The following is a 24,319-nucleotide window of genomic DNA, read 5'->3' on the forward strand; positions in this document are numbered from 1 at the left end:
GGAAAGTGCAGTTGGAAACCCGCAGTGGAATCCGCAGGAGAAACCGCACAAAAAAACGCAGGGAAAACCACCGCGGTTTTGCACTGCGGGTTTTCCAAATCAGGACCTGAAAAATCCGCAAAAAAAGGAAAGTGTGAACAAGCCCTTAGGCCTGCTCTCTCATGATACTCTGCGTTAGGAGCACCTACACTGACCTCTTGGGCACTGCACGTACCTGCCGTAACTGTCAGATTACTCGCACGCTGCAATTCGACAGCTTAGCCACGCCCACTTTTCTCAACTGTCGGGAATGGTCCAGGGCCTTAAGCTTTCCCCTCTGCAACATAGGTGACAGCCCCAATGGTTTCAGACCCGTCACAGAGGAAGCACGCCTAGCTGGGTTCTTCTCCTTACACATCGTACACACACACGGCTCCACCTCGTACGCATCATAGACGCATGGTTACGCTCACGTCATAAACACATGGCTCAGCTCCATACACGTCATACACATGTTGCTTCTCTCCCCACAACTCATACACAAGACTCCTCTGTACACCTCGTACACACACGGCTCCGCTCCACACAACTCATACACACACAGCTTCGCTCCGTGCACTTCATACACACGCGTCTCCACTCTGCGCACCTCGTACACACAGGGCTCCGCTCCGTACACCTCGTACACACATGGCTCTGCTCTATACACCTCGTACACACATGGCTCTGCTCTATACACCTCGTACACACACAGCTCTGCTCCGTACACCTCGTACACACACAGCTCCGCTCCGTACACCTCGTACACACACGGCTCCGCTCCGTACACCTCGCACACACACGGCTCCGCTCCGTACACCTCGTACACACACGGCTCTGCTCCGTACACCTCGCACACACACGGCTCCGCTCCGTACACCTCGTACACACACGGCTCCGCTCCGTACACCTCGTACACACACGGCTCTGCTACATCCACCCTGTAAACCCCTCCTGACCCCACACATAAACTTCCCCTCATCCAGCACCATGACAACCAGCACAGCAGAGTCCTGCATACACTGAGGCCCCTGATCATGTGACCCCCTGACTCCTCCCCTCCTGTGACCTCATCACAGGTCCTGTGCGCACAGAGCAGCCATATATGTGGTGTGCGGCTCGGCAGGTGGAGGTAGGTGCTGGAGATTCCCCATTACTGGGCGGGGGCAGGGGGCAGTAACCCCTTCAGTACTGAGACCATTTTGATGCTTTTTTGTTACTTCTTTATATGACTCCTGACCTTTTTTTCCTTTTCCTCTGATAGATACATATGAACCAACTGTAAAAGGCAGGAAACATGGAAATGTTCCCACAGTACCGCCATACCCCCACACACAGTATAATGTTCCCACAGTACTGCCATCCCCCACACACAGTATAATGTTCCCCCAGTACCGCCATCCCCCACACACAGTATAATGTTCCCACAGTACTGCCATCCCGACACACAGTATAATGTTCCCACAGTACTGCCATACCCCCACACACAGTATAATGTTCCCACAGTACTGCCATACCCCCACACATAGTATAATGTTCCCACAGTACCGCCATCCCCCACACACAGTATAATGTTCCCACAGTACTGCCATACCCCCACACACAGTATAATGTTCCCCCAGTACCGCCATCCCGACACACAGTATAATGTTCCCACAGTACCGCCATCCCCCACACACAGTATAATGTTCCCACAGTGCCGCCATCCCCCACACACAGTATAATGTTCCCACAGTACCGCCATCCCCCCACATACAGTATAATGTTCCCACAGTACCGCCATCCCCAACACACAGTATAATGTTCCCACAATACCGCCATCCCCCACACACAGTATAATGTTCCCACAGTACCGCCATCCCCTCACAAACAGTATAATGTTCCCCCAGTACCGCCATCCCCCCACACACAGTATAATGTTCCCCCAGTACTGCCATCCTCCCACAGTATAATGTTCCTGTAGGGGACAGGGACCTGGTGAGCTGTGCAGACGGGTGGAACCATTGTTGCCGGGGGACGGATTTGAGGGGCGCATGGGAAGCCAGGCTCATGTGACAGGAGGCAGAGTGACGCAGGGAGAGGAGAGGATAAAAAGCAAAACGCGCGAAAGCAGGGGCAGAGAAGCGCGGGAAATCTCTGAGGAGAGGAAACTGCAGCGCAGTTGTGTGTGTGCAGGCCGCAGTGAGACTCGCTGGAAGCAGGGGGAAAACGTGCAACAGACACTGCGGGCAATTACCAGAGCCCCCAAAAAGAGGCGCATTCGTCGTCAGCGACCCCCCAGGCAGAGGGGTAGTGCTGATCAGCTCAGGGACAGTATTACCGCGCTCCCCGGGAGCATCTTGCCACCGAGTGCTCCGGGCCCTCCTGGGTTTTTCTTAGCTGTGACTGATACTGATAATTCTGCTAATTCTCCTCAAAAAGACTCCTCTCTGGACGTGGAAACTGTTACCCCGGATCAACGTCCGCCTGCGGGAGGTAACGCAGCACCGCAAAAGACATTCTGGACTCGAATCTACACCTGGGCTCGACGTCGGAGGACACCGCCTTCCCTCACCACTAGGACTACGTCGCTGACGGAGCCTCACCACCGGGACTACATCGCTGAAACAGCACTGATAAGTGAACGTTGTTGACTTTACCCTAGTAGGGGAGGTACTAGTAAGCTGCTGCCGCGTTCTTCGGGTATAGTTCAGGCCTCCTATTTAGTAGATAGGATTTACTGTGATATTGTAGACTTGTACTTAAGTTCCCTGCGTGGAAAACTGTTGTTATCTTTTTGGTTGGAAGTTAAAAGAAAAGTTAAAAACGCTGTTTGCTTTCTGGCTCCCATTTGTCCCTGCATCCTTCTTTATCTGCGGTCTCTACATTTGGTGTAGTCGGCAGGATGCAGGATCCAAAGAGGGAGCCAGAAGATACGGAGGATGGGGCTGGGCCGAGAGCGTCTCTCTCATTGGGGGCCATGTTGAATAACCTGCCCAAGTTTAATGGGAGCAACATGTTGTTGTGGAGTTGGACTGAAAGGATGCGGGGGCTGCTGAGGATGCATCCTATGACCCCGGCCCTGGAAGCAGAGGTGGCCATTATGGCCTTAGACGGAGAGGCCCGAGATTCAGTGATGTTGAGACCCCCCACAGAGCGGAATACTTTTACCGGGGTGTTAAATGTGTTAGAGGGGACGCACGGGGATCCCACCGACGTGGGAGAGCTGCGGGCCCGGTTGTTTGGACGGCGACAAAAAGAAGGCGAGACTGTCACTCAGTACATGAATGCTCTGCAGGAGCTAAACATTGCAATCGTGCGGAAAGATGGTGTGGGGATGGGACATGTTGACGTGACCCTGCGCGACCAACTGGTGACGGGACTGCGAGATGAGTTGACCAAACAGGCTCTACGTGAACGAGTGCGGGTCGACCCGCGCCTGACTTTCTCCGACATAGGCAATGAGGCCCGCACCCGGGAGCAAGAGAGGGGGGTGACGGTCCTGACAGGAGAGACTCGGGTTATCCAGACCGCTGCACCAGGAGGGGGTGAGCCGTCGTGGGTTCAGGAGATGCGGCAGGAGCTCAAACAAATCAGAGACGAACTGGCTGAAGTTAAAAAGAATGCGCGAAGCCCAAGGGAGCTACCCCGGGGGCAAGGGTCTGGGAGTCCAGCTCGTGGCGCTCGTCCAGGATATTATCCGGTCCCCGGTGCTTGCTATGGTTGCGGGGAGGCAGGACATTTCGCACGGGAGTGCCCCCGGAGAGGGAGGGCCTCGTCCCGTCAGGCGTTAAACTAGAGGGCTCCGAGCTAAGGGGACGACGCTCGGAGCCAGAGTCCCCGCGGATGGGTGGTGAAAGTCCCGGAAATTTGGTTGCCAGCTGCCCCCTGGTTTGGGCAGAGTTTGAAGGGCGGGCTGTCCGTTGTCTGGTGGACACCGGGTCCCAAGTCACGACTATGCCCGAGGCTTATTTTAGAAAACACTTTCCTTTGACAGTCAGACCCCAATGGGGTCCCGTAATTCGGTTACAGGCCGCCAATCAGCTGCCCATCCCAGTGGAAGGGGTCACCTGGATGCAAATATCTTTATGTGGGAAGGACCTGGGCCGCCGGGGGGTTGTGTTAACACGGGGAGATCCCGGCCCACAACATACTGTGACCTTGGGGATGAACGTATTGAAAGATTTTGGCAGTTTTCTGTTAGGGGAGACTACGCAAGAGACACTCAATCAGTGGGGGACCAGTACACCTCAGGGCTCCGTGTTCAGACAGTTAGTGAGGGAAGTCCGGGTACAAGAGACCTGTCAGGAGGGAGACATACTAGGGAGAGTAATTACTTCCCCGACAGCAAAGGTGACGTTCCCCCCAGGACAGACTGTTATATCCCTGCCCATACGAGCTCGCATCCCTCTAGAAGGAGTACAAGTACAGATTGAGCCCACCTTTACATCCCCTTTGCCCACAGGACTGCTGGTGGCCCGATCCCTGGCTACTGTTAAAAATGGGGCGGTACCAGTGCGATGTGTGAATGTGGACGAACACGATGTCGTGCTACGGGTCCGAAGTGAGATGGCCAAAGTGTTACGACCATTAGAAGTGATGCCCCCTCCAGATACTTTGCAGTTAACGGTGGATTCCCCTGATCCCTGGATGGTCAGTGTCCGGTCTACGCAGGATCCTGAGCCAATGGCGTTTCGAAAGGGTCAAACTATTCTGGAGCACATGCGGACGGAATTGTCGGACCTGGATCCATCACAGATCTCACAAGTGCAGCGACTCCTTGGACATTATGCTAAAGTGTTCGCACAACATGAAGATGATTTTGGCTGTACCACGGCCATCGAACATGGAATTCCGACCGGAGATACAGTGCCCATCAGGGAGCGGTACAGACAGATTCCCCCGCAGATGTACCAGGAAGTAAAGACGTTGTTAGGCCAGATGCTACAAAAGGGAGTGATCCGCGAGAGCCAGAGCCCGTGGGCTGCCCCGATCGTGCTGGTGCGGAAAAAGGACGGCACGCTCCGGTTCTGTGTGGACTATCGTAAGCTAAATGCATGCACCGTCCGAGACTCTTATCCACTTCCCCGTATCGAGGAGTCTCTCTCCGTGCTGGGTCGGGCCAAATATTTTTCCACCTTAGACCTAGCCAGCGGATACTGGCAGGTCCCGATGACAGAAGCAGATCGTCCTAAGACAGCGTTTATCCTTCCCATGGGACTATTCGAGTTCAATCGAATGCCGTTTGGGCTGGCCAACGCTCCAGGCACCTTCCAACGATTAATGGAGCGGTGTCTGGGGGATTTGAACTTCGAGGCCACTCTCATTTATCTGGATGACATCATCATCTATGCTCCAACATTCGAGGAACATCTGTGCCGACTGGAGCAGGTACTAGACCGGTTGCTGAAATACGGGCTTAAGGTGAAGCCCCAGAAGTGTCACTTGTTCCGGGAACAGATCGAGTACCTGGGGCATGTGGTGTCCGCCGAAGGAGTCCGGCCATCGCAGGAGAAGATTGCCGCAATCCAGGAGTGGCCCACACCGGAGACCGCCAAGGATGTACGGTCGTTCTTGGGCCTCGCTGGGTACTACCGGCGCTTCGTGAAGAACTTTGCTCGCCGTTCTCACAATCTACAAGTCCTGCTGAAAGGAAGCTCCCCCAAGGAACGGGGAAAGAAGATACAATGGCAGGAGCCACAAGAAGCAGCGTTCCGGGACTTGAAGACAGCTCTCATGGAGCCGCCGGTGTTGGCTTATGCGGACTTTTCGCAACCGTTCATCCTACACACCGACGGCAGCTCTCAGGGATTGGGGGCCGTGTTGTCTCAGGTTCAGGATGGGCGGGAGAGAGTGATCGCCTATGCGAGTCGGTCTCTTCATGACTCTGAGTTGAACCCGGACAATTACAGTTCTTTCAAGGTGGAGCTGCTGGCCGTGGTGTGGGCTATGACGGAGCGGTTCGCTGAGTACCTGGCCGGTTCCGAGGTGCTGATACGCACGGATAACAACCCATTGGCACATCTGGAAAATGCGAAATTGGGTGCCCTGGAACAGCGCTGGGTAGCCCGGATGGCCAAGTACAGATACCGTATCCTCTACAAGCGAGGAGCGGAGAATGTTCATGCTGACGTGTTATCTCGTCTGCAGAAGAACCCCCCAAGAACTAACCGAGATGAGGAGCTGGAGGGAGAAGAAATCCCCTACGCCATCGGGGGCGCTGCTCAGACGGCTGTGAGCCGGGAACAGACCGGGAACGGAACGGCTACAGGACTGTTGGTTCAGAGTCGGGACGAATGGATACGGCTGCAACAGGAAGACCAGGAACTAGCTCCATTACGACAGTGGATAACGAATGGTCTATTGCCCGTGAGAACCCCTGGACAAACTCTCCCGTCAGACCTGAACCTTCTTCTGCGGCAGTGGGAGCGCCTAACTCTTCAGGACGGGCTCTTATGCCACTTAACCATGGCTCAGGCAGATTCCGAGCCGACCTGGCAGATGGTCTTACCAGGGCCCGTGGTGGCCGCAGTTGCTAAAGAAGCTCATGAGTCCGGGGCACACTTCGGAGTGAAGAGGACGTTTAAGTGGCTGCAAACTCGGTTCTATCATCCTCGGCTGCTTGCGGAAGTACAAACTGCCTGTAGACAATGTCGACAATGTGAGCTAACCAAGTCACCGGAGGAAAGGGCGCCTGTGCAGAGCATCACGACGTCTGCCCCTTTTGAAGTATTAATGATAGACTACATTACCATTGGAGCAGCGCATCAAGGCTACGAACACTGCCTCGTTATGGTAGATCATTTTTCAAAATTCGCGGTAGTCACCCCTACCCGTGATCAGACAGCTGAGTCGGCGGCGAGCGCTATCTGTAAGAACTTTATTCAAGTTTACGGCTGTCCGAGGCGAATACATTCGGATCAAGGTGCCTGTTTCTTGGGCAAGGTCATGGAAGAGCTGCATCGCCTCTACGGCATTGATAAGTCACGCACCACACCGTATCACCCCCAGGGAAATGGGGCTTGTGAGCGGTTTAACCGGACTTTGCTTCAAATGCTGCGTGCGCTAGAACAAGATCAGAAGGCCCGCTGGCCGGAGTATGTGTCTGACCTAGTGTGGGTCTACAACAATAGAGTTCATCAAGTCACAGGACGCACCCCGTATGAAGTGGTCTTTGGGCGCCCCGGAAAAGGCATGACAGATCTGGAACTGTCTTCGGAGGAAGAAGGCCCCCGAACAGGGATGGCTTCGTGGGTGCGTGATCATCGGCATCGGCTGCAGACCTTACACCGACTGGTACACACTCGAATTCGGGAAGTGGAGCATCGGAGCACCCCTACAGCAAAACCCCCAGAGTTCCGGCCAGGTGATCGAGTACTCGTTCGAGAGCAAAGACCGCAAAACAAGTTAGACCATCGTTGGGAAAAAACACCCTATCGGGTGCTTCCCCGTATAGACCCGCATGGACCTGTATATGAAGTGCAGTCTGAGGCCCCCGGAAGTACAGGTACTCGTACTCTTCATCGCAACATGCTCCGGTTGTGTTGCTCTGTTGACTCGGACACCCCGGAATCCGCAATCAGGGAAGAGCCACCTACGACTGAGTCCCCCAACAACCATTGGTGGGATGAAGAAGATGATGAAGAAGAAGAACGGCGTCAAAATACTCCCCCTATCTCGACTACTACACTACCCCTGACCAGTCACCCTTCCGCTGACGACATTCCCCCTACACAAGGACCCGAGCCACGACGTTCTGAACGTTCTACTGCCGGTAGACCCCCAACTCGCTACAGTCCTGACTTACACACTAGACAGACCCAAGTGTGGAACAACCCGTCAGGTGGGCGACCTGTCAGTGCGAAGGCCTCGCCCGGGGACTGGCGAGCATACAGGGTGGGGGAATGTAGGGGACAGGGACCTGGTGAGCTGTGCAGACGGGTGGAACCATTGTTGCCGGGAGTCGGGGTTCCGGAGGACGGATTTGAGGGGCGCATGGGAAGCCAGGCTCATGTGACAGGAGGCAGAGTGACGCAGGGAGAGGAGAGGATAAAAAGCAAAACGCGCGAAAGCAGGGGCAGAGAAGCGCGGGAAATCTCTGAGGAGAGGAAACTGCAGCGCAGTTGTTGTGTGTGTGCAGGCCGCAGTGAGACTCGCTGGAAGCAGGGGGAAAACGTGCAACAGACACTGCGGGCAATTACCAGAGCCCCAAAAAGAGGCGCATTCGTCGTCAGCGACCCCCCAGGCAGAGGGGTAGTGCTGATCAGCTCAGGGACAGTATTACCGCGCTCCCCGGGAGCATCTTGCCACCGAGTGCTCCGGGCCCTCCTGGGTTTTTCTTAGCTGTGACTGATACTGATAATTCTGCTAATTCTCCTCAAAAAGACTCCTCTCTGGACGTGGAAACTGTTACCCCGGATCAACGTCCGCCTGTGGGAGGTAACGCAGCACCGCAAAAGACATTCTGGACTCGAATCTACACCTGGGCTCGACGTCGGAGGACACCGCCTTCCCTCACCACTAGGACTACGTCGCTGACGGAGCCTCACCACCGGGACTACATCGCTGAAACAGCACTGATAAGTGAACGTTGTTGACTTTACCTTAGTAGGGGAGGTACTAGTAAGCTGCTGCCGCGTTCTTCGGGTATAGTTCAGGCCTCCTATTTAGTAGATAGGATTTACTGTGATATTGTAGACTTGTACTTAAGTTCCCTGCGTGGAAAACTGTTGTTATCTTTTTGGTTGGAAGTTAAAAGAAAAGTTAAAAACGCTGTTTGCTTTCTGGCTCCCATTTGTCCCTGCATCCTTCTTTATCTGCGGTCTCTACATTCCCACAGTACCGCCATCCCCCACACACAGTATAATGTTCCCACAGTACCGCCATCCCCCACACACAGTATAATGTTCCCACAGTACCGCCATCCCCCCACACACAGTATAATGTTCCCCCAGTACCACCATCCCCCCCACACACACATTATGATAGTACAATATGGCACCACCCTCCTCCCAATAAATAACTCCTCCCTCCCCCACTCCTGGTGCAGATACAGATGACCCCGGGACACAGCACCGACCTCCTGGATCAGTTTCCCAGGGCTGGAGATGTGGCCCTGGGGCCGGTGCTATAGATGTATGAGGGGCTGTTATCTGCGGGGGGAGCTGTACATGTAATGGAGACATTCTGGGGACAGATTATCCCAGCAGTAGAACTTTTTCTCTTCAGTGACTGTAGCTGGATTTTACCTTGTTGTTTTCTCTTTATAATTTAATGACCTCGTTCTAGGACCCCATTGTTAGGCCCCGGCTGTCATGGCGATATATTGGGATGTGCCTGGGGAACACAGGACTCCCCCACTCTGTGCCCCAGATATAATGGAGGAGGCTCTCTGCCTCTGTCTCTCCGTTACCTCAGATACAATAATGGATGTTGTCTCTCAGTTACCTCAGATATATAGACAATGTCTTCTCTCTGTCTTCATCAAGAATGGAGAATGTTCTTTCTCTCTTGCTAAAACTGTGATCTTTATTTTTCACTTGAAAGCATTTTTAAATATCAAAACACTGACTGTCACTTCCAAACAGAAAACTGGTGTAAACTAGGAGTAGCCATCTCTATACATAACAACTAAAGTAGCACACTGTAACACTATAGCATGAAAACATGAAATATATGAAATATGAATTGCATTACTGCTCTAGATAATAGGAAAAAATGAACATACCTAGCTCATAATTTGGCCAATTCGTACATGCCCAGCAGCCATGGCAAGGCAAACTTCTGTGCTGGGAACCTATCCTAATGTGTATCCTGAAGCCTACATTTATATGGGTAGGTAGGATCCTGCTGTAATTAAAATCGCCACAGACTGATGGGTGGAGTGCTCAGTCAGAGAGCATATCCTATATACAAATAGCAAAAGACTGACCTTGAAAGCTTTTTTAGACCCCTTTTGGTGTTTTTATGCTGATTCTTTATATGAATCCTTACGTTTTTTTCATTTTCCTCTGATAGATACATACCACACAACTATGAGGGTATGTGCACACGTTCAGGAATTTTCGTGTTTTTTGCGAAAAAAACGCTCAAACTCATACATATGCATCCTATTATTTAGAATGCATTCTGCAATTTTTGTGCACGTGATGCTTTTTTCTCCACGAAAAAAACGCATCGCGGTAAAAAAAAAAAGCAGCATGTTCATTAATTTTGCGTATTTTTCGCGTTTTTCCCGCTATTTAATGCATTGGGAAAAACCGCGAAAAGCGCAAAAACCGCGAAAAAAACACATGCGGATTTCTGGCAGAAATGTCTGGTTTTTGTCAGGAAATTTCTGCAAGAAATCCTGACGTGTGCACATAGCCTGAGAGACAGGAAACATGAAAACACGTATTGCTCTCATAGCACATTGACCCTTTCTTGCCTCCACACAGTTTAATGTTCCCCCAGTACCAACATCACTACACAATTTATGATACTACAAGTTGCCCGCACAATATTGTTCCACCTTTTCCATCAGCTAATAAATAAATCCTCACTTATTCCCATTCTTGCAGATACACATGAACCCGGCACATACCCGCGACCTCCTGGAACAGTCTCACAAGGCTGAAAACTGATCTAGGATGGTCAGCTGGTGGTATAGATGTATGAGGGGCTCTCTCTGTCTTTCTTTCTGCGTCAAATAAAACAGTTCATGCATTTTTTCAGTTACCTCAGATATATAGAAGATGTCTTCTCCCTGTTCTCATCAATAATGGAGAATGTTCTTTCTCTCTCTCTAAAACTGTGATTTTTATTTATTTCTTTAAGACATTTTTCAGCTTTTCTCCACACCCCTCATTAGTGCGATTATACAGCATACAAGCCTCTGATTGCTCCGGTGATGCCCTGTACTATTGTAGTGCGGTGTATTATCCCTGCCTGTCAGTGTAATACTAATTGACCCCATACACATGAGGTACCTGTTGGTCAAACAATCATGCTGACAGTTTTCTCTCCCGACTCCCCCACACACACAACCATTCTTCTCCACCAGGCTTTTCTGTAGTCTCTAAAAATACCACTGCTGCTTGGGTCCCCCATCAGTCTCTAATTTCTGCTCAGTCCCAAAGAACCTGTGATTTCTACAGCCAACGTCGCAGTCAACATAGCCAGTGATTGGGAACATGAAGGAGATGTCTTACTCAGGAATTCAACTTATTTTCCAGTTCATGCAAGATAAGAGAGAATACAACATCTACACGTTCCATCTCCTGATATGTTTCCTTTTATTATCTCCAATAATGGTATTATTATATGGTAGCCTTTATGATGTTACATCTGCTCATCTTCATTTAATTCAGATTACTACAATATCGGATCCTCCCAGTGGAGAACTTCTATATAGGAGAATTTTCCTGATTCATCTGTCAAGGATGGATGGGGACAGGGACAAGATGGCAGAGAGGATATTACACCTCACCCTAGAGATCCTCTTCCGGCTTACTGGAGAGGTGAGAGATTCTGATGATGTCACATTACATCATTCTTATCTATGGGAATAACAGATGGACAGAACTGGAGAGGTGAGGACTCTGAAAATGACTGCAGTGAGATTTATTTATGTGTGTCTCCATAACCAGGATTACACAGTAGTGAAGAAGACCTCTAGTGAGCGCTGTCAGGACCCTGTGTCTGAGGGATGGGGAAGACCCCTGAGCCCAATCATAGGGCCTCCACCTCACCCCCTGATACATGAGGACATCAATGACCAGAAGATCCTAGAACTCACCTACAAGATGATTGAGCTGCTGACTGGAGAGGTGACACTGCTGGGAATGCTGGGACATTACACAGTAACGCTATGGAGGGATCAAGGGGATGACGATATCCTTGTATGTGTCAGGTTCCTATAAGGTTTCAGGATGTCACCATCTTTTTCTCCATGGAGGAGTGGGAGTATTTAGAAGAACACAAAGACCTGTACAAGGATATCATAATGGAGGTTCCCCAGTCCCTCACATCACCAGGTAATAGACAGGACTAAATACACACGGCCTATAATTATCTGTATAAAGAATGAATTCATTAACTGTATGTGTTTCATCCAGTTCTATCCAGGACAACACCAGAGAGATGTCCCCGTCCTCTTCTTCCACAGGACTGTAAACAAGAAGATCCTAATGTTCCTCAGGATGATCAGGTAGATGGAGAGAAGGTGTCATGAGATCTCCTCTATGATGCGTAGATGGCTGTGAAGGTCTTGTGCTCAGTCTTGTTTTATCCACCAGTATTATATGTTTTATACTTGTGTAATGAAACAGTGGAGATGGCAGGATTAGAGCTGATGATAGATGTGACTTCTCCATCTGTCTGTAACTTTTACAATATTTGTTTCAGGGTGAAGATGTGACCGATATTAATACTACAGAGACATATACGTGGGGTGATGAGTGGTGTAAAGAGGAGATTCCTACATATGACCACCCAGGTGAGTAGTAACCACTAAATGCAAAGACGTCACATATTCTTCTCAGTCACTGTTCGACACTGCTTTATCAGTGGTGTTGTCCAGTCATATCACAATTAACTTCTTTAACCCCAAAGCCCGTTTGTATTTTCATGACCGGGACAAATTTTACAGTTATGGCTACTTTCACTTTATGAGGTAATAACTTTGGAACACTTCAATGGATCCCAGTGATTCTGAGACTATTTTTTGTGTGTGACATATTGTACTGTATGATAGTGATAACATTTCTTCAATATGACTTGAGTTTATTTGTGAAAAAAATGGAAATTTGTCAAAATTTTTAAACTTCTATTTCTCTATTGCTTCATTGGGGGACACAGGAAACCATGGGTGTATGCTGCTGCCACTAGGAGGTTGACACTATGCCAAAAAAGGGTTAGCTCCTCTGCAACAGTATATAACCACTAACTGGCAGAATGCTAATCAATTTTAGCTTCGCGTCAGTAGGAAGTGGACACAGGGCTGCCCTCAGCCCCATTTCTACCTTAGGTTTTTGTTTTGTTTTATTAATGATCTCTATTTTACAGAATCAGTGAGTGATCTGGGCGACAGAGTGTAATTGGTCACTCCGCTCGCTTCCCTAGAGACCGGTAGCACAGTGTCGGATTGCGTCACTACTGTACCCTCTCGTGTCTACCAGACAGGACCCCATGCCTCCTAACACATCAAGAGTGTTTGGGGCATTTGCAAGAGAGAAGCTGCGGACTGGTCCTTGCCACTACCCCCTGCACCGCCCGCCCTCCAGAGCCAGTCGTGCAGGGTAGGAGGACAACATTTTTACCTGACCGCTACTGAAGATGTTCAGTGGCCCAGAGGTCTACATGCAAGTTCGTCTTCCATCACCAGTTTGCGAATAAGGATGCAGGATATTCAGGAAAAGTATTCCATGCGGCAGTGCTGGAGTCTCCATATAGAAAAAAAAAATATATCTCTTTAAGGATCTTAGACCAGGGATTAAACTAACTGCGCTCCTGTCCTATCCCTGGCTCTCTCGGCTGCCCGCGACGTCAACCGTGCCATCCCTCTCCCCCCTGCGGCTCCTTGGCTCAAATTTAGTCCCCCGCTTCAGCCTACCACGGGGCTAGGCCATGCCCCTAACAGGCCGCCCAATCGCTTGTGCTGATGTTCTGCCTACTCCCGCCAGCCTATCAGCACCGTCCTCTGCGCTCGAGATAGGCTCCACCCATGACCCGGCGCCATCTTCACGCCGTCTGTAGCCTCATACTCGCAGCTCCCGGTCTCCAGCCTACCACCCCTCGGGCTATGCCTATTGGTTCCTTTCGGCCAGGATCCAGATCTGTAAGCTCTGTCACTGGGGGTGGGGGAGGTCAACTTTCATCCCCGGCAGCTCTCCCTGGCATATATTTTCTTCCTTTCACACTTCCATTCTATCTATGTCTAACTCTATGGAGTCTCACTCCCATCCTCCTCCCATCGTAATACACTTTGCATGTTCCTCCTGTAACAAGAAGGTACCCTCTGGTCAGTCCTCATCCCTCTGCCATAATTGCAAACCATCTAATATGTCTTCTCAGGAGCCCCCCACTGCTCGCAATGAGAGTGAGCCACCTCCTGAGTGGGTGACATCTCTATCTCAGTCAGTAGCTGACCTAACCAAAGTATCTCACACTTTGGTCTCGGGTTTGGAACAGCTTCCTAATCCTGCCAGCAAACCACAATTACCACCCTCGGATGCGTCGGATGTTAACTAGTGATGAGCGAATATACTCGTTACTCGAGATTTCCCAAGCACGCTTGGGTGTCCTCCGAGTATTTTTTAGTGCTCGGAGATTTACTTTTCCTCACCTCAGCTGAATGATTTACATCTCTTAGCCAGCTTGATTACATGTGGGGATTCCCTAGCAACCAGCCAACCCCACACATGTACTTATGCTGGCTAACATATGTAAATCATTCAGCTGCGGCGATGAAAACTAAATCTCCGAGCACTAAAAATACTCGAAGGAGAGCACTAAAAATACTCGAAGGACACCCGAGCGTGCTCGAGAAATCTAGAGTAACGAGTATATTCGCTCATCACTAATGTTAACCCCTCGCATACCCAAAGGGATTCCCCTCACAGGAATTCCAGAAGTTCCAAAAAGTGCACCAGTATTAGGTCACCATCTAGTTCATCATCTCCAGCACCATCCTCCAGGACTCCAGCACTCTCCCTGTCTCCCTCCTCAGACACTCTAGAGGCGCTAGAGTCAGACTCACATTCGTGGACTCCGCACAGGTCTCCAAATTGCATGACACGGTGGATAGTCTAATTGTTGCCGTTAATGAGACTCTTAACATATAGGATTCAGAGATCTCTCCCTCTGAGCAGACTTTGTTTTTTAGGAAAATGAAGCGCCCTCCCCTTGCCTTTGCCAACCACAACGAGTTCAATAGGATTTTGGCTGTGAAATGGCAGCACCCAGAAAAGCGTTTCCAGAGAAGAAAACGCATGGGCGTCCTGTATCCCCTTTTATACCTGACCTGCTTAATAAGTGGGCAGTGTCTCCCTCGGTGGACCCTCCGGTCTCCCGGTTGGCCACTAATACTATTCTCCCTCTGATGGTTCCTCCTTAAAGGAACCTTCCGACAGACACATTGGATCGTTGGCCAAGTCTGCCTTTGAGGCCGTGGGTTCTTCCCTCTGCCCGTACTTCGCGGCTACCTGGGTAGCCAAGGCTGTTTCCTCCTGGGCGAAACATCTCCGTCAGGGTATCATCACTAGTGCCCCTACAGACCAGCTGGCAGATCTTGCGGACCAAACGGCCACGCGGGAAAATACCTATTGTCCGTGTCCATCGATGCAGCCGCCTGTTCAGCCCTAGCAGCTGTCAACATCATCACCATCCGCAGGGTCCTGTGGCTGAAAGCTTGGAACGCGTACTCCGCTTCAATGAAGTCCCTCACAGGTATTCCCTTCCACGGTTCTCGTCTCTTCGGAGAAGAGCTGGACAAGATGATTTCCAATGCCACGGGAGAAAAGAGTACTTCTCTACCCCAACATAGAGTCAAACGAGCGCCCCGCTGCACAGTTCCAATTCAATCCTTTCGGAGATTCCCATCCCAGCGTAACCCCCGGCAGGACAAGTCCCCAGTGCGTCAACAGAGGAAAAGCCCTCCTTTAAACCAACCCGACCTGGCGTTCAAGACCTGCTCAAGGCTGGCCACCCAAGTCAGGCATCAACAGATTCTCTTCAGCATGATGGGTCACCCCCACTTGAGAGGTCTCTCAGGGTGGGCGGTCATCTCCTTCAGTTTCGGGATGAGTGGCTATTCGTAGTTGACGACGCCTGGGTCAGAGACGTTGCCTCCTATGGTTACAAGATAGAGTTTCTACTCTCCCTCGATTTTGTTTATTCGAGTCCCGTCCACAGAAGAATGTCTCTCTCATTCCGGGGTTCTTCAAGGCCATCGACTCCCTCCTCAAGGCCGGCGTTATTGCCTCTGTTCCCACACGAGAGCGCTTCTCAGGTTTTTATTCAAACCTGTTTGTGATCCCCAAAAATGACGCTTCAGTTCGTCCCATCCTATACCTCAAATTAATATACAAATATGTGCGACTGCATCGCTTCAAGATGGAGTCACTTCGATCCATGATGGCCTCCATGGAGCCAGAGGAATTTCTCTGTTTGGTGAACATTCAAGATGCCTACCTGTACATTCCTATTTTTCCCCCGCACCAGAGATTCCTTCTTTTCGCCATTCTGGGACTTTACTTCCAATTCACAGCGCTGCTGTTTCGCTTTAAAATAATGGCGACAGCTATGGCCATTCTACGAAGCATCCTTGTTATTCCCTATGTAGACGACATCCTCATGAAGGCTGCAACCCCCTCGACGTGCCAGGAGAGACTACGTATCACCCCGGACACTATTTCCCATCTGGACTTGATTGTCAACACCGCAAAGTCGTCTCTGATCCCGGTCCAACGTCTTTTTAATCCGGGAATGCTTTTCGACACCGCGCAAGCAAAAATTTTCCTACTCAAGGAAAAGTCTCTAGCACTTATGCACGGGGTTCGGTCTCTCAGTGGTTCTCCCTGTTTCCTCAGCGTCTGCATGAGCGTACTAGGCAAGATGGTGGCTTCAATGGAAGCAGTGCCATTTGCTCAGTTCCACATGCGTCCTCTCCAACTCTTCCTTCTAGCGAGGTGGGACAAGTTGATCCATTCCCTGGATCAGTTTGTCTCAATTCCCTTGCTGATAAAGCAGTCCCTGAAATGGTGGGAGTGTTCCCAGTCGGTCCATCTCGGGAGGTCTGTCCTACCCATTCGTTGCAAGATAGCAACAATGGACTCCAGTCTTCTTGGCTGGGGAGCAGTGTTTCAAGATTTGACGGACCAGGGTCGATGGTCAGCTCAGGAATCATCTCTTCCGGTCAACATTCTGGAACTCCGCGCAATATTTCTCGCCCTGCTTCATTGGCAGAAACTTCTTCACTGATGTCTTATTCGAGTCCAGCTCAACAATGCCACGGCAGTGGTGTATGTCAACCATCAAGGGGGAACTTGAAGTCAGGCAGTGATGTCAGAGGTCACTCGGATCCTGGTCTGGACCAAGCAGAATGTCCCAGTAATTTCTGCGGTGCGCATCCCAAGAGTCGAAAATTGGCCAGCAGACTTTTTCAGCCGAAAAGGTCTAGCCGCAGGCGAATGGTCACTGAATCCGTCACTCTTTCACAGGATCTGACTCAGATGAGGGACTCTGGACGTCGACCTCATGGCATCCATACTCAACCACAAGGTCCTTTAGTTTGTGTCCAGATCTCGCGACCCGGTAGCGATCGGATCCGATGTACTAGTGATGCCCTGAACACAGTTCTCCCTTCCATTCTTGTGTACACCTCTACCACTGATCCCCAGGGTAATCAAAAAGAGATTTTTCAGCTCACTTTTTTGGACTGTAAGTTCCCCTCTCGGCTTATACTCGAGTTGTTGTCCCAGAAGGGTCGGCGGGGGAGCAGCAGCTGTCACATACTCACCTGCTCCTGGCGCGGTCCCTGCATGTCCGATGGTCTCCGGGTAGCTCTTCCTGTGTTCAGCAGTCACGTGGTACCGCTCATTAAAGTAATGAATATGGACGCATAATCATTACTTTAATGAAGGTATGTGACCGCTGAACATAGGAAGATGCCGCCGGCTCCTGGAGACCATCTGACAGTGAGACGCTGCCAGGGACTGCGCCGGGAGCAGGTGAGTATAACGGGGAGGGTGAGCATTGCGCGATATTCACCTGACCCCGTTCCACCGCTGCGCGCCACTCTGTCTTCCGTCCTCAGCCTGTGACGTTCAGGTCAGAGGGCACGATGACGTAGTTAGTGTGCGCACCGCCCTCTGCCTGAACAGTCACTGCGGAGGATGGAAGACAGAGCGGTGGAATGGGGAAGGTGAATATTGCAAGTGCCGGGGGCCTGAGCGAAGAGAGGTGAGTTTGTGATTTTTTTTATTTTAATCGCAGCAACAGCATATGGGGCATAATGTGTGAAACATCTTATGGGGCATAATGTGTAGAGCATCTTATAGGGCATATTGTGTGGAGCATCTTATGGGGGCATAATGTGTGGAGCATCTTATGGGGCATAATGTGTGGAGCATCTTCTGGGGCATAATCTATAGAGCATCTAATGGGCCATCAACCTTAATGCAGCATTGTATGGGGCAAATGTTTCTGTGGAGCATCTTATGGGGCCATTATTAACCTTTGCGAAGCATTATATGGGGCATATTTTAATATACAGTAGAGCATCTTATGGGGCGTATTTTGTATGGAGCATCTTATGGGGCCCATCATGAACTGTATGGAGCATTGTATGGGGCTCCTGATTCAATATGGATATTCAAAAACACTGAACCTACTGATATCTCAATTACTTTTACTTTTGTTGGTATCTATTTTTATTTTTGAAATTTACCAGTAGCTGCTGCATTTCTCACCCTATGCTTATACTCGAGTCATTAAGTGTTCCCAGTTTTTTGTGGCAAAATTAGGGGGGTCGGCTTATACTCGAGTATATTCGGTACTTTTTTTGTTTTATTATTTTTCCCTAACTAAGGGTGTGATAAAGGGGGGTTTGATTTACTATTTATAGCGGGTTTTTATATCGGGTTTTTATGTTTGGCAGCTGTCACACACTAAAAGACGTTTTTTATTGCAAAAAATAGTTTTTGCATCACCACACACATTTTGAGAGCTATAATTTTTCCGTATTTTGGCCCACAGAGTCATGTGAGGTCTTGTTTTTGTGGAACGAGTTGACGTTTTTATGGGTACCATGTTCAGGAACATAACATTTTTTTGATCGCTTCTTATTCCGATTTTTGGGAGTCAGAATGAACAAAAACCAGCAATTCATGAATTTCTTTTGGGGGGGCGTTTATACCGTTCCGCGTGTGGTTATATTGATAAAGTAGTTTTATTCTTCGGGTCAGTACGATGACAGCGATTCCTCATTTATATATCTTTTTTTTTTTAATGTTTTGGCGCTTTTATACAATAAAAACTATTTTATATAAAAAATAATTATTTTTGTATCCCTTTATTTTGAGAGCTGTAACTTTATTATTTTTCTGGAGATGGAGCTATATAGTGGCTTGATATTTGCAGGACAAGATGATGTTTTCAGCTGTACCACCTTTATTTATATCCGTCTATTTATTGATCACGTGTTATTCCACTATTTGTTTGGCGGTATGATAAAGCATTGTTTTTTTGCCTTTTTTTTTAATGGTGTTCACTGAAGGGGTTACCTAGTGGGACAGTTTTATAGGTCGGGTCGTTACGGATGCGGCGATACTAAATATGTGTACTTTTATTGTTTAGATTTTTTTTCAAGAAATCCTATGCCCACTATGCGTGCATCGGCACCCACGGCTTCCCTGCTGAGGCGGACATATGGCGTGTCGTTCCAGATCGCAGCATGTCTATTTATGTTGCGGAGACGCTCAGTTTCCACAAGATAAATATCACCCGTCCAGTGTATTGGACACAGTGATTCTGCACGGTTTTATGAACACATGCAGAATCACCGGCGCTTAATAGCCGGCATCACTTTGGACGCAGCGGACATGTGCAGCTTCCAAAGCGCTGCCGATTACTGACCGTTGGGTCGTAGCCTAACATTTTGTATGACATTAAAACAAAAAGTGATACCACATAAAATATTTAATAAATAGCATTTATCCTATTTCAGCTTTAGGTTGACAACATTTTTCAAACATCCTTTTATTTCTTTAGGATTTTAAAAGACGTGAACAACCAATTATCATATGTTCAAGGCCATTTACAAAACTTATTTTGGGGCGACCAAGTTCACTTTTGGAGTTACTTGGAGGGCCTACTGTATATTGTTGTCAATTGTACTCCTCATAGTATCAAAAACCACAGTCAGGAAATTCAACCCTTTAGGTGTGTCACAATAAATAGTGATGTAGCCCCAATTTTTCAATTTGACTAGAAGAAATAGGAAAAAAATGGACCTCGCAATATATCTGGCAGCTTTTCCTAAATCGGACAATTTCATACATTTTGGCACATGGCAGGGCTCCGAAGGAAAAGTGTGTTTTGGGAATGCAGATTTTACTGGAATAGTTGCGAGTACCATTGCAGATTATCTAATTCCCTCAGTGAATTCAACTTTAAGATTAAAGATTATTTTTACTACACAGGTATTCTCTGGAAACTAGCAAGCAGTGGATGTTTGAGAATGACAATTGCAAATTTTCAATTTTAGTACCCAATAAGTGGTGCTCAGCTTGTACTTCTGGAGACACGCAAACTGTAAATGTTTAAATGGGTTCTTCCCGTTACTGCAATGCTATACATGTGGATACTAACAGTTTTGGGCACACTGTGAGGCTCAGGAGTGAGGGAGGGCTTTTGGGAATGCAGATTTTGCTGTTGGATTCTGGAAGCCATGTTGCTTTTCAAAGTTTACTGTTAGATTTTTTTAATTGTTTTTGGCTTAGTAAATAATTGAATTTTGCTGCATAACTTGTCATTTCTTTGGGTATTTTACAAATATTATAAAAATATAATTCATTATATTTTATTTAAAATTATTCTTTATTCCTGGCAGATGACTGCACCAGGAGATCAGAGGGACAATTGGCATCTTCAATTTTTAAATTAGATGACCTTAATATCAATCAAGATAAAACTGACATCTGTGCCACTATTCCAGATATTCCATCATCCTTCCATAGCAAAGATCCATCATCTGATCCTTTTATACAAGACCTATCTTCTGATTCATCACAGACTATTAAGAAAAATAAAAATCGCAAAAAAGGTGTTAAATGTCATAATACTCTGACAGCAAACAAGCAGTTTTCAAGTTTAGTATATGAAAAAAGTTTTTCTCTCAAAAAGTCTTTTGTTACATATCCAGAAATTCAAATGGAGGAGAAAAGAATTTATTCTTCAGAATGTGGGAAATATTTAAACCAGAAATTAGATCATGTTAGACAAAAAAGAGTTTATGCTGAGGGAAAGTCTTATTCATGTTCAGAATGTGGGACATGTTTTGAATATAAATCACGTCTTGTAAAACATCAGAGAACTCACACAGGGGAGAAGCCATTTTCATGTTCAACATGTGAGAAATGTTTTGCAGATAAATCAACTCTTGTTAGACATCAGAGAAGTCACATAGAGAATAAGCCATTTTCATGTTCAGAATGTGGGAAATGTTTTGATTATAAATCACGTCTTGTTAAACATCAGAGAACTCACACAGGGGAGAAGCCATTTTCATGCTCAGCATGTGAGAAATGTTTTGCAGATAAATCAATTCTTGTTAGACATCAGAGAAGTCACATAGAGAATAAGCCATTTTCATGCTCAGAATGTGGTAAATGTTTTGCATATAAATCCCGTTTTGTTACACATCAGAGAACTCACACAGGGGAGAAGCCATTTTCATGTTCAGAATGTGGTAAATGTTTTGTAGAGAAATCAAATCTTGTTACACATCAGAGAACTCACACAGGGGAGAAGCCATTTTCATGTTCAAAATGTGAGAAATGTTTTGTAGAGAAATCAAATCTTGTTACACATCAGAGAACTCACACAGGGGAGAAGCCATTTTCTTGTTCAGAATGTGGTAAATGTTTTGTAGAGAAATCAAATCTTGTTACACATCAGAGAACTCACACAGGGGAGAAGCCATTTTCATGTTCAAAATGTGAGAAATGTTTTTCAGATAAATCTACTTTTGTTAGACATCAGAGAAGTCACATAGGAAATAAGCCATTTTCATGTTCAGAATGTGGGAAATGTTTTACCAACAAAAGGAATTTTACTAAACATCAAATATCTCACAAAGGAAAAAGGCATTTTCATGCGTAGAAGGTGAGAAATGCTCTACTCGAAAACTAAGTTTTGTTGACCACAAAGGAAATTTCACAGTGAAAAACCACATATTTTTAACAAACTGAGAAAGAAAATGCATAACCGAGAGTCGAAGTAATGACAAATAAGTAAACGAGAAAACAAGTTGGAACTTGAATTAAAACATATGCAGCTACTAATACACCGTTGTGGAGAACAGCCCAAACAACCAGACAATAGATCCACAGAGAAACATCAAACAGGGAATAAATTATAAAATGCCTTTATTATATAAAACTGGCAACAATATTAAACATACGTGCGCATAATAGGACTAGGAGCCGACTTATATGCTCCAATATACAACTTAATGACAACCCTGTTTATGTATGATAGATCCCTCAAAGGTGCAAGTAAAAAAAGTGCAACTGTGCAAAAAATATAGATCCTAAATACACAAAGAGCGTGTTTTATATATGGGCCAAAGTGCCTTGTGCCTCAACACATTTTAGTGTAACCGAAACAATCATATACCAGGATTCAAATAAAGTGCTATAAAAAAGAGAGGGTGTAAACAAGGGAATATATCCAGAGTATTACCTTCCAGGGTCGCCACGTCCTATAAAATGCACCCCGACGCGCGTTTCGGACCTTTGTCCTTCGTCCCTTTATTTGAATCCTGGTATATGATTGTTTCGGTTACACTAAAATGTGTTAAGGCACTTTGGCCCATATATAAGGTTAGGGTCACATTGCGTTTATGGCTGAGCGCTAACGGACAGCGTTGCACGGGGAAATTAACGCCGTGCAACGCGTCCATTAGCGCTCCCATTGCCCGCAATGTTAAAGCGCATTGCTAGCGCGTGTCATTTTCGGCACGCGCTAGCGATGTGCCGGTCTTTTGTAGCGCGCCTCGGACGCTGCTTGCAGAGTCCGCGGCGCGCCCGAGGTCCGTTCCCCGCTCTCGCAGATCGGGGATCTGCTCTAGCGGGGACGTTTAACGTGACCCCGAAAAAGACATTGCGTTAGCGCAATCCGCTAGCGCTAAACGGATTGCCCTAAGTCAATGTGACCCTAGCCTAAAACACGCTCTTTGTGTATTTAGGATCTATATTTTTTTGCACAGTTGCACTTTTTTTACTTGCACCTTTGAGGGATCTATCATACATAAACAGGGTTGTCATTACTTTGTATATTGGAGCATATAAGTCGGCTTCTAGTCCTATTATGCGCACGTATGTTTAATATTGTTGCCAGTTTTATATAATAAGGCATTTTATAATTTATTCCCTGTTTGATGTTTTTCTGTGGATCTATTGTCTGGTTGTTTGGGCTGTTCTTGTTGGGTAGTACTCACCCATTGTTTCACAGAGCACTGGTACCACGTCTTATTGTTTTATACACATATATACACACATATATATGTGTGTATGTATATATATTACATATATATTTTACTGTTGTATATTTTATTAGGGTAATTTACAGTGCATCTTTGATTTTAATACTAATACACAGTTGTATGAAAAAGTGTTTGCCCCTTCCTGATTTCCTATTCTTTTGCATGTTTGTCACACTTAAATGTTTCAGATCACTAAATAAATTTAAATATTAGACAATGATAACACAAAATTCAGTTTTTAAATGTCTTTATTATTAAAGGAAAAAGAAATCCAAACCTACAGGGCCCTTTGAGAAAAAGTGATTGATAAACCTCCCCCATAAAACCTAAATTAACTGTGGTTTATCACATCTTTGGGAACCTAAATTCAAATTCCATACCCACACTCAGGCCTGATTACTGCCACACCTGTTCTCAATAAAGAAATCACTTAAATAAGACCTACCTGGCAAAGTGAAGTAGAGCAAAAGATAGACATCATGCCGTGATCCAAAAAAATTCTGGAACAAATGAAAAGCAAAGTAATTGAGATGAATCAGTCTGCAAAAAGGTTCTAAAACCATTTCTAAACCTTTAGGACTCCAACGAACCACAGTGAGAGCCATTATCCACAAATGATAAAAACATGGAACAGTGGTGAACCTTCCAGGAGTGGCCAGCCAAAATTACCCCAAAAGTGCAGCGACGACTCATCCAAGAGGTCACAAAAGACACCACAACATCCAAAGAACTACAGGCTCATGACTCCATCATAAGAAAGAGACTGGGCAAAAATAACCTGCATGGCAGAGTTCCACGACCAAAACCACTGCTGAGCAATAAGAACATAAACGCTAGTCTCAGTTTTGCCAAAAAACATCTGAATGATCCCCAAGACTTTTCGGAGAATACTCAGTGGACTGACGAGACAAAAATTGGAAGTTTTTGCAAGGCGTACGTCCCATTACATCTGGCGTAGAACTGACACAGCATTTCAGAAAAGGAACATCACACCAACCGTAGAATGTGGTGATAGTGTGATGGTCTGGGGCTGTTTTGCTGCTTCAGGACCTGGAAGACTTGTTGTGGTAAATGGAT

At 47.4% G+C, this 24,319-nt stretch overlaps 1 protein-coding gene across 1 annotated transcript; it reads left to right on the forward strand.

Moving 5' to 3' along the window:
• The first annotated feature begins 1,118 nt into the window (after positions 1-1,118).
• On the forward strand, positions 1,119-22,067 carry LOC143767527 (uncharacterized). The gene is made up of 7 exons (XM_077255938.1): positions 1,119-1,150; positions 11,346-11,495; positions 11,625-11,804; positions 11,888-12,011; positions 12,093-12,184; positions 12,382-12,472; positions 20,588-22,067. Exons 1-7 carry the CDS (start codon positions 1,124-1,126, stop codon positions 21,856-21,858), a joined length of 1,935 nt encoding a protein of 644 aa, XP_077112053.1. The 5' UTR covers positions 1,119-1,123; the 3' UTR covers positions 21,859-22,067.
• Positions 22,068-24,319: the final 2,252 nt, after the last annotated feature.

Source organism: Ranitomeya variabilis, chromosome 4 (assembly GCF_051348905.1).
Source record: "Ranitomeya variabilis isolate aRanVar5 chromosome 4, aRanVar5.hap1, whole genome shotgun sequence".
Lineage (NCBI taxonomy): Eukaryota > Metazoa > Chordata > Amphibia > Anura > Dendrobatidae > Ranitomeya > Ranitomeya variabilis.

What these genes read in the sequence shown, in the direction of transcription:
- LOC143767527 (XM_077255938.1), top strand. Translation starts at nt 1,124, where the DNA reads ATGTGGTGTGCGGCTCGGCAGGTGGAG. An exon ending in TTGAGCTGCTGACTGGAGAG is followed by an intron (nt 11,805 to 11,887) that starts GTGACACTGCTG and finishes TGTATGTGTCAG; the next exon opens with GTTCCTATAAGGTTTCAGGA. An exon ending in TCCTACATATGACCACCCAG is followed by an intron (nt 12,473 to 20,587) that starts GTGAGTAGTAAC and finishes TATTCCTGGCAG; the next exon opens with ATGACTGCACCAGGAGATCA.